Raw genomic sequence first — 11003 nt, 5'->3', positions numbered from 1 at the left:
TGTTGTTTCGATAGGATCTTCATATGCGTCTGTTGACGATCCTGCGTACTCATTGAAGAAGGTCTCTTGATCTTCTAGTTTTTGAAAAACAAAAAATATTCTGACTATATTTCAGAGTATGTCGTTGTTGCTGAACCTTTTTTACCTTCATTTATTGTATTGTTCTATTTTGTGTAATTTGTACTTCTTTGAACACGATAGATTCGTTCTCTTCGGAATGTTCTATTTCATAAGTATGACTCATGTTCATATGATATCTGCAAAACGTAAAAAAGTAAGGTTCACTTTACATCAGTGGTTCCCAAACTTTTTCATATTTTTTTCAAAACGGTCCCTTTGCCATTATTTCGAGGGCTCGCGGTCCTTAAGCCTAAATGTGTTTTTCATAAAAACGAAAGTTGATTGCAGGATTTTAGCTAGTTATGCAAAATTGCGCATAACAATCATTCAAAGACAGCATGTGACATCACAAACAGGACAAAAACATTACGATTGTGCGCGAACAATTGCATTTTTGATAGTTGTCATTCAATAAAGGCCATTGTTTAGCAATGGAGACAGTCGATTCTCAATTCTACTTTAAATTAAACTTATTTAGTGGCACAAACTGACGCCAAATAAGATTATAGAATTACTTCAACCGCTTCGCGGTCCCCCCAAAATCGCCTCACGGACCTCTAAGGGACCGCGGACCCCAGTTTGGGAACCGCTGCTTTACATGATATAGCGAAGGATGGTTATTGTTTTCTTTTATGCCTGTGTTCGTTCAAAACAAGATTCGATAATTTGTGCTCATGTGAAATTGTGCTGCTGTCTTATTTCAATCCCCTGGATACATTTCTTATAGATTGTGTTATTGCCAACATCTCCTCTTGCTTAAAAATCAAAACAATTTACCCACTGTGTTTTTGATGATAACTGAAATGTATTTGCATTTTTTATTGTTTTATACTGTTTGCGCTTTAGTGTTAGTTTTAATTTTAGTAAAGTCAACATTACACATCAGTTCATTTTCTCCTTTTCCTTATCACAAACGAGTTTATTGACACGAAAACAGAAAGTGCTGTACATCATGAGTGCAATTGACGCGTTAAACCATGATCACCAACTGTCCCATCCATCTCTATTTATTTTCTGTAATTGAAACACGAAGGCCGATGTACATCACTAACAACTAACATTCTCTTCCACACTTTATGCTATTTGCTTTTGTTGGAATTTTAATACAGTTTCGCTTTTGTTTTTGATGTTCAGCCAACATAGCACATCCGTTAATTTCCTTTCTCCCTTAATTACATTTTGCCTTATCTGGTAAACCAAATAAAGCGAATGTATTGCCAGATGGTAGCCTAAACAGAAACTTTACATGCTCTTTTATGTAAGTAAATACGGCGATATTTAAAGCCCCGTTATCTCCAACGATAAATATTGATTTCAACCTTTTGTTTATTGGTGTGCATTTCTAAATAATAAATTAAGGTTGAGGTTTTCCAAAATGCTTATTACCAACATAGTTTAGGTAAAAAATATTGCACGATGTTTAGACGAAAAATGTGGTATTATGCACTGACTATACGCCCTGCTGTTATTACAATTGTATCACTCAAAAGACCATTATATTTGTTTCTAAATTATTAATATTTACCTCTCGGCATACCTACAAATTAATCAGATTGTAAATTTAGATTTGTCTAAGTTGCAATAACGGAAACGGAAATTAGTTAGGTGATCTCGAATTTGGCCTGTGATTTTTGGAAAAGTCACATGGTTAACTGTTACTAAATAACATAAACTTACGTAAACCTATGCACAATTATAGCGGGATTACCGCTCCTAACTTGGTAATTACCAAGATTCCCTGCACTGACAGCTTACGCATGTGCGGCTTCCAGTATAAAACAACGGGACGGACCACTACCAAGTTTTACAACTACACTCTAAACACAACGAGATCCAAGCGGGAACTGACTCTCGTCTCGCATGGAGCAAGAAAGTCAAAAAGTCACATGATCTTACAAATTGTCCACGCACGACATGTCGACGTCCAAATCATCAGTGCGAGACTGTAATTGAATAGAGAGGCATATCTGGCGGTACGTAAGAACGTATCATGAACAAAATAGGGTCAAAATACAAATTTATATCATGTTAAATCCACACAAAGTGTGCGTGTAAAAAATATAAAATATTATGAAGTAAAAACAATGTTAAATATGAGCAAAGAATATGGGAAGTCAATAAAAATTCAACCGTGAAAATAAACTAATAAATCTGTAAAAACATAAAATTATATTGCATAAATAAGACGTAAAAATCAGAAATCTATCATTTCAGGAGACTAAATAAAAACAGTGATGGTGTACAATTGCCCTTTACATAGAAAATCAGTTGAAAGTCGGTATCAAGATGTTGCTACAACTAAAAACAAATATAATTATTTCTGGTCGTAAAATCACATATGTCTCAGGTTAATTGGATGCAAAAAGTGTGTTTTGTCTATTTGACGAAGCAGATAAAATACGTAGTAAAAGAAGTTTTCATAAGACGCATTAACAAAGTTGTCTGTTTCTATTTAGTAGATGTAAAGTTTTAAGTGTTAGCAACCAGCTTTCTGTGAAGCGATGCTTGTCCACAACCAATTTAACAACCCAACATATAACGAACAAATACAGCGGCTGTGCTCATAAAAAAAACACAAACATCTCATAACAAAATGTTTTTGTGTTTCCTGTACATTAACCCTGTTTACATGCGTCGTCTGCAAACGGATCGGATTAAGCCTCAAGCCGGCTGGAGATTTGATCCATTGCAGCGTCCTATTTACATGCGCATGGCTCGATCCGCTTCGCCTTGTACGGTGAACTTACCCCAAAAATAGTAATTTATTTTGCTTTTTGTTGGTTAAAAAGTCGTTGTTTAATTGTAAATCGCAGCCATATGGCAATTATGCACCTTTGTTTATAATAAGACAAGAAATGTTATTTAGATCATTTCGTCAGAAAAAAATTCAAGCTGTTAGTGCAAAAAGCTGTCTTTATGTATTGTATTTGTCAACTAAAGTGCCAACAACTGTTTCCTTTCTAAATTGTAGTTGGTTTCAGAAGTTGCTGAGCTTTCCTCTAGCTATAAAGTTTAATTCTGAGTAGTTCACTGTGAATCTGTTTTCAGCAAGTTTGATGGATATGAAGCATAATGGCATTAAACAAGGTTGGGAAAATAGCCATTACATTATGTTTGAGACTGATTACTAACTAAACACTTCCTGCATAAGTCATTGTAGGTTTTCAATAAAGTTAGCTTTGTTGGTATTTCTGACTGCTTTTTAAATCACTACAAATATTACTTGATAATTGTATTAAAACAAAACATGTATCAACCCAGGTCACAAAAAGGTAAAGCAAAGTTGCAACAACACTGTATAAAATACTATTTATTCAGGTACATTTTTGGTTTCATTCATTCAGCAAGTAAAACATGTATTTGTGGTTGCAAATCTTTTGACACTATCAAGAGGATGATGGTAATGCTATGTCATAATGTACAACAGACCTTAAAGAAGTGCTTAATGGGGCAGTTAATTAAAATATTAAATGGCCACACGCTGTCGCCACGCAACAGTTATAGTTTGCAGCGGATTTGTATTGCGGGGCTACTGTTGTCTGATAAAATCGAACGTTTGAAAGAAAAATTTAAGAAATTAATCATATTGCTGATACAATGTCACAATACTATTGTGTGCCAATTTGCCTGGAAAGTAAAGGTGGCCATAAATTTCCACTTAACAGTCAACTGCATGAGAAAAGGAAGGTGACTATCAAGCGTTGTGACCCTTAAACTGAAAAGTTGTGGAAACCGATAATTTATTTATTCTATCAGATGAAATAAATACATGGCCAGCACGAGAAGTTGTTGATCAATCAATGATCGCCAAATTTAAACAGCAGTTTCCTGCTACCAGAGTTATTTTAGATGCCACAAAAATTAAAAAAACCAACAAATGTTAAAGCTCAAAATTCCACATTTTCAATATGCAAAAATACCATAAGGATTCTGGTTGGAATTTTACCAAAAGGGCTAGTGACTTTTCTAAGTAATTTTCATGGAGGATGTACAAGTGATAGGCTAGTAATAGAAGATTCTGTACTATACTAAAATGTCTCAGAGTTTTCTCAACCCGTAGACAGTATTATGGCAGATAGAGGAATCAGAGTGCAATATTTGTTTACATCCTTTGATATATTTGTTAACATCCCTAACAATGCTAGAAGGAAAAAGCCAGCTTGAAAATATTTCAGTAGTAACTAAAGGATAGGCATACTGCATCAGAAAGGATCAATGTTAAGAGAGTCATAGGACTCTTAATATAAAATAATATATTGCTAAAATATACAATATATTAAAGCAATCCATGCCTCATTATGCTGCATCTGTCAAATAAACTTAGTTTTGTTTGTTTTATGGGGACAAATGTTAGGCAATGTATTGTTAGAGATAAGTGTTACATTTTTTTGTGTATGGCAGTTCTGTCCGGGACAATGTGTGTTGTTTTCCAAAAAGTACATGATAATGTATTCTTGTGTTATCAACTAAACATTTAGTACATAAATACTTAAACCAATGACCGATTCGCAATTTTTCTGCACAAATACATCTTGAAATGTATACACCATAAAGTAGCAGTACTGCTTATTAGCAATGCCCAAATGTCCTTGAATCTGAAAACTTAAAAATCTTCGAATTCATACACCACAAAGTAGCAGTACTGCTTATTAGCAATGCCCATTTGTCCCTGAATCTGAAAGTAGTATTTATGATTTTTTTAATTGAAGGCTGTCACTCACAAATTCAGATATGGGAAGTTAGCACCTTCGGTAATAATTGCAATCTTTCCCTAGATGGACATTTAATCTTAACCAAACCAGTTTTCTCTTGCTTTGCATCTGGTGTTGCAGCAAAGTATGGCTGTTGGTTGTCAATAAACAGACCTGCCGCACTCATGTGGATATTTTTTGTCTTGCTGAACAAAGTAAGTGCCCTTTTTTCATACATTTTGCTATGACATATTGCTCCTGTGGACAGTACAAACTTAGAGTTACATAGTTTTGCATATTTCTTCTTTCAGTTGCCAAAATAATATCCCTAAATTTTGGTGCTGTTATGCGAAACTTTCTTTGGTTAACATTCCTTGCACTTACTTTGTTCAGTTGTGTTTCATTCAATTTTTTTATTTGTAGAAAACAAGGTTTACAAGTCACCACCATACAGTACATGTAATAAATAAAGTGAGTGATTACTTTTCAATTGTGTTGCAGGGTGGTGAAACGTTTGAAGCTGATCTGTATAACTTTTCTTAACAGATAGCTCTTCTGTGATGTGAAATTTGGAAACCATAAGAGCTGTGGCTGCTAGATGTTTGCATGTAGCAACACGTCCTCTTCCTGCTGCACACTCACATTCTGAATTTACAATTTCTCCACTGTTTTCAAGTTTTATTTTGACATTATATGAAACATTTTTTTCAGTGAATCATGTACAATGCCACTTAAATAAAACTCAGATAAACATTTCAGACTAGGCGTCCTTTCACAATAGCCTTCACATCACTGTTGGAAATTTTGTCACATGTGGACTTAATGAAAAGAAATGAAAATAAACTTTCACTTGTTCCTCAGTTGTGTGTGGTATTTGATCCTAGCTGATTATTTGAGTAAACTCTACTTTGTGCCACTGTAACTCAGAGCTGCTACCTACATTCTCCATCAAGCTCACAGCACAAGTGAAGTTGTCATTCCTATCATGAGCCTGAAGTCTGTGTACAAGTAGTTATGCAGAGAAAAAACAAGAAGCTATTGCAAAAAAACACAGAAATACAACGCATCTTCAAATTCTTGCCAGTTGTTTTGGGACACCTTTTATTTAACTCAGATTTCCATTTAGAATAATCCATTTTAGTTGATTTAAGTTGGCAAATAACAATGTTTAGTGGTAAAAATATGACGGAGTAGAGTTGTGTTGACGGAGTAATGCGAAATTTAGGCCTTTCAATTTGCGCGCGTTTCTGCCGTTATGACAACTATAACTGTTGCGTGGCGACACCATGCGGAAATTTCGACCCCTTAACTGCCCCATTGTTTAAAAATCTCAATATCCTTGCTTCTATGTTTGATGAAGTCTGTCATAAATTTTACTCCATACACATTTGACAAAGACATATATATCTGAACCTACAATTCAATTCAATGGTTTATTTGTCACGAGACATTGCACAACGAGAAAAAAAACGAAATTGCACAACAAAAGTATCTGCGTGACGGGTCAATGAAAGGCCAATCATTGGCCGCCAAGTCATTGACCTACTATTGTTTATTCAGTAGCGATGAACTACGAAAAAGGACGATGGGTAATTAGCGGTCACCTAGACCGAAAGAGTGACTGTTAGGGCGAAGTTGCTGAGCAATGCAGCAGCAACGATACGTAATAAAATAAAGAAACATAATAGCAATACAATGGAAGAACGAAATCGCAAGAATGATTTTGAGTGAATCGTTGTGGGTATGCGCAGGATTGATTTGAAAAGCTGGAGGGCAAATTAGCAAGGAAAAAAGAAGGCCAGCAGCGCGTAATAGTTGTTGATTGGACACAGTAATCAGAACAAAAACAATGCAAGGCGTGTTTACCACAGCACGTGGGTGGGGGCAGCATGTAATGACTGAACAAATTTTAAAATAAAGCGTATTTGCTAACAAGAAACTGCTTTACTTTCTTTTTGAATGTGTGAAAACCAACGTGTTTAATGTTTTCAGGCAGACTGTCCCACACTTTAGAACTGGCATAGAATATAGTGTTTTGTGCTCGTTTTGACGAAACGCGATGCAAAAAGTATTGGCCTCTTGTTGCCAATCTGGTGTTGTGCTGGTGAATGTGCTGTATTGGTGTTAAATATTGGTGAAAAGTCTCAGGTAATGCCATGCTTTTTAAAAAAAATACAAACTTTGCTAACTCTGTGAAATGAATGTCTTTTAATTTCACAATGTTTGTTTTTTTGTACAGAGGTGTTGGCGACGTGCGGTATGGGCTGTGAGTTATAATTTTTAAAATCCTGTTCTGAAGGGATATTAATGGCTGCAAACTAGTTGGGTTAGCAAAGCCCCAAGCTATGATTCCATGCAGGAGGTATGGGTGTACCAATGAGTAATACACAGCTCGGAGGGTTCGAAATTGCATAAGATGTCGTAGCTTGGCAAGCATGCCAGCAATGCAATTAATTTTTTTGCGAAGATATTGTATGTGGGGTTTAAAATTTAATTTGTTGTCAAAAAACACGCCAAGGTATTTCACTGTTTGCACCTCTTCTATAGAGTTGTGTCCATATGTTATTTTAAATTTGGAATGAAGGATATCTTTCTTCTTGGTGAATATCATAAATTTTGTTTTTTTGTAGTTTAGTGACAACTTGTTTGCCCGCATCCATTGGTCGGTAGTTAGACATTTCCTGGGAATTCCCACCTTTGAAGCACGGAATGACTTTTGCCAGTTTTAGACAGTTGGGATAGACACCTGAATGAACACATTCATTGAATATGTCACTAAGCAGATGAGATAGATATGGGGCAGCAAGTTTAAGCAATTTTACAGGTATATCGTATGGTCCTGGTGCCTTCCTTTCGTTTAGTGCCATTATAATATTATAAACCTCACTTGCATTAGTAGGTATAAATCAAAATGAATTTGAAGTCGGACAGGGAAGAAATAATGTTGGAGGTTGTGGTGTAGAGAGAATTTTGCTTGCCATGTTGCTGCCAATTGTCGAAAAGTAGGTGTTGAATGCATCAGCTATTAATGTGGGATCTGTAATGTGTTGTGAGTTATTTGTAACTTTTGTGATGTAGTTGTGTTTTGTTTGTTTGTGTGAGGTGATATTCCGTATTGTCTGCCAGGTTTTTTGGGGATTGTTTTGGTTAGCTGTAAAAAGGTTTGTGTAGTAAAGTTGTTGTTTTGATGTTTGTGTTGTCCGAGTGGATTGTTTTTTTGTACATTTTGTTCTTAGTGTTAATGGAGTTCAGAATTGCTCTTGTGATCCATGGGTTATGTTTGCGACGATTTTTGGGAGGCTTAGCATATGGTGCATGTTTGTTTATTACTTCTTGCAAAAGCGACATTATTTGAACCATTGTTTCTTCAACAGATGAAGGTAATATGACGTTGGCTTGGATTTGCAGTATATCTTCACAATAGCTTTCTAGATTGAAGTTTTTATAGGTTCTGAATTTCCTTGTTGTGGTGACTACTTTGTGTGGGATGTGTTTGGCAATGACGAATATTGGAAGATGGTCAGATATATCAAATTCTACTAAACCAGGTACGAGTTGCCCTATGTCATTATTTGTATATATATGATCTATGGCAGATCTTGTTAGGGAAGGAGCTATGTGAGAGTATGTATTGATCAATGATTTTATGTTTAGGCTTGTCAACATTTCCTTGTAGTTGTTGCATAGTGTACTGCTAGTACTTAGGTCAATATTGAAATCCCCAAGAATGTAAAAAACAGTTTTCTTTTTATTTAGAGCAAACAGACATTTTTCTAAGTTTGTCTGAAATTCGGAAATGTTATAACTTGGATGTCGGTATACCCAAAATCCATAGAAAACACAAGTTGTCGCACGCCATAGAAAACACAAGTTGTCGCACGCCATAGAAAACACAAGTTGTGGGGATGAAAATGGGGCGAAATTAGCGCGAATTTTGCATTGCGCCTTATGGGGCCGATTTATAAAATGATTAATTTGGATACTTTTGCGGTGTTTGATTTTGCAATTTCTGCAAAATTTTGAATAAAAATATAACTACGCTCAACTTATAATGTTTAAATGGAACTGATGAACATGAAATAGAGTTTAAATTAGGTTTTAGCGGGTAAATTTTCCAGTAGATATACATGTAGCCTACTTAAGTCCCGAAAGATAAAAAGGTTGTGATGTATATTCATCTAAAATTGGAATAAATAGTTTGACCATGGTCTTCCAAGGTCAGAAAAGTCATGACGTAATAGTGACGTCATCGTTCACATACTGAATTTTGAAAGCTTTTGGTACTACCTTTAAAGGTGTTGCACAATCTTTCCCTCTTTTTTTCATTTTTTTGAAAGATATTTGACACTTTTCAGTGATAAAAATATTTATTGCATTAATTAATGTCTATATACCATGTTGAATATGTGTACTGTCATATGCAACACAACCACAATAAAAAATGCAATATAAACAAATACAACTAACATTGATGCATAAAACAACCAATATCAACAAAATTGTTAAATCTTCTTGAATCTATTCACCTGTACAGCACAAAAAGTCTCGTGGGAAATTTTGCATCCAAAGTGGCACTTTTTTTATTTATTTCAGTTTCAGCTGATACTTCCAACAATACATGTTATGTGAGGATATCACAAAAAATCCAAATGATTTCATTAAGGGCATAAAATAACATGCAAGAATTATTAGCAATTTTCAAAATTGGTGATTCCATAAAATCAAAAAAGTCAAAACTTAAGAGACACACTGCACAGTATGACATGTTTTTTTGAAGCTTCATAAACACAGTAGTTAAATGAAGTCCAATAGATCCTGTGTCAGCCTTCTAAATGTCACAAAATTACATTTAAATCAATGAATGTTATTTGTCTTTCCATCTTGTTATGCATTACTATTTTATGTCATTATTTGTGTCTGTTTTAATCAAAATTGTTGCAAAATAAAACATTGGCATTTATGTTTTACTTTTTCTGAGTCTATATGCCTGTTGGTATTGCAAGCCAGGAGCCATGCCAAACAGCAACTTCTTACACAGGTTTGGTGCGATGGGATACTAAATAATTCTTCTTCAGTAAGGATACTTTGAAATCAATGGCTTGTTCTTTTAAAAGCCCACCCATCCACCAGTTTCTTCATTATATTGGTGCACTTAACTGGCCACCAAACCACTTTTTTTACTATTTTAAGTTGCAAGTTTATATATATGCACTTTATTCATCTTATCATAGAACTGTTAAATGTATTGCAAATTTCTGTAGGTTTGCACTTTTTCCAGTTGCAAAAAAATAAGTATACCGTTAACCTAAATAAAGACTTTAAAAAGTATAACTTTGATAAAAAAACTGCTTTGGTAACACTTATATTTCTAAGTTTTTGAAATATCTGTACAGTCAACATTTTTTATTACTAAAAACGGTCGGGATCATTTATATTTACTACACTTTATTCACAAATTTGCTAGCAAACGATGCAGAAAATTTTTTTCACTAAACTATTGACAACAAAACTGCTTTCCTGCAAACATTGTGTGTTGCCTAGCAACCAATGACGTCATTTTTACGTCACGCATAAATTTTCTTGTCAGCAAGGCAATTTAGAAATAAAAAATATTTAGTCGTTAAGCCAGGTTATTGAAAACAACATCCAAAACCCTATCCTTTGCGTTGTTAAAAGCGTGCAAAGTCGCCCCATTTCACGCTCCATGAATTCTCGTGCGACAACTTGTGTTTGATAGATAGACTTTGGGTATACCACCCCTATGATCACATGTTTTGTATCCTGAAGTTGTAGCTCAACCCAAAGGTTTTCACATTTTGGCATTGCAATGAAATATGTTTTAGTAATATTAAATGTGAATGATTCTTTAATGTACAAACCAGCATGTGTTTCAGAATTATGCTGAACAAAGTTGTATCCGGATATGCTAACATTTAAAGAGGTTTGATCATTGAGTTTGGTTTCGGAGATTGCAATGATGTCGGGCTTTAAATTACAGGTATCAATGAACTCCATCAAAACATCATAGTTTTTTGTCAAACTTCTTACATTAAAATGAATTATCACAATGTCATTACAAGAGACAGTTGAAAGTAAGGAATTATAATCAGTTATATCATAATATGTTGCCATTCCAGTCATTTAAATGTAGTATTCGTTTGAGACAGTGTAACAACAAGTAAAACAGGAAAA

General features: G+C 34.7%; 1 protein-coding gene across 2 annotated transcripts; it reads left to right on the top strand.

Annotated features, from left to right (window-relative positions):
- Positions 1–6240: 6240 nt before the first annotated feature.
- Positions 6241–9374, top strand: LOC145218877 (uncharacterized). Of its 2 annotated transcripts, XM_080086275.1 has the most exons (6): positions 6241–6959; positions 7051–7635; positions 7711–7813; positions 8048–8191; positions 8260–8359; positions 8568–9374. In XM_080086275.1, the coding sequence occupies exons 4-6, from the start codon at positions 8120–8122 to the stop codon at positions 8696–8698; spliced, it is 303 nt and encodes a 100-aa protein (XP_079942401.1). In that variant the 5' UTR covers positions 6241–6959; positions 7051–7635; positions 7711–7813; positions 8048–8119; the 3' UTR covers positions 8699–9374. The 2 variants fall into 2 exon arrangements, with proteins under 2 accessions (XP_079942401.1, XP_079942400.1); XM_080086274.1 differs by having other exon boundaries at positions 7711–8191.
- Positions 9375–11003: the final 1629 nt, after the last annotated feature.

This window comes from Phallusia mammillata, chromosome 3, assembly GCF_965637545.1.
Source record: "Phallusia mammillata chromosome 3, kaPhaMamm4.hap1.1, whole genome shotgun sequence".
NCBI classification, from domain to species: domain Eukaryota; kingdom Metazoa; phylum Chordata; class Ascidiacea; order Phlebobranchia; family Ascidiidae; genus Phallusia; species Phallusia mammillata.
Note: the sequence above shows the minus strand (reverse complement) of the source record. Positions and strands in the feature narration are given on the sequence as shown.

Excerpts from the sequence above, each read along its gene's own strand:
- LOC145218877 (XM_080086275.1), top strand. The coding sequence starts at position 8,120 with ATGGTGCATGTTTGTTTATTACTTCTTGCAAAAGCGACATTATTTGAA. Across the intron at positions 8,192-8,259 it reads TGTTTCTTCAACAGATGAAG|GTTCTGAATTTCCTTGTTGT; the intron begins GTAATATGACGT and ends AAGTTTTTATAG. Across the intron at positions 8,360-8,567 it reads ATCAAATTCTACTAAACCAG|AGCAAACAGACATTTTTCTA; the intron begins GTACGAGTTGCC and ends CTTTTTATTTAG.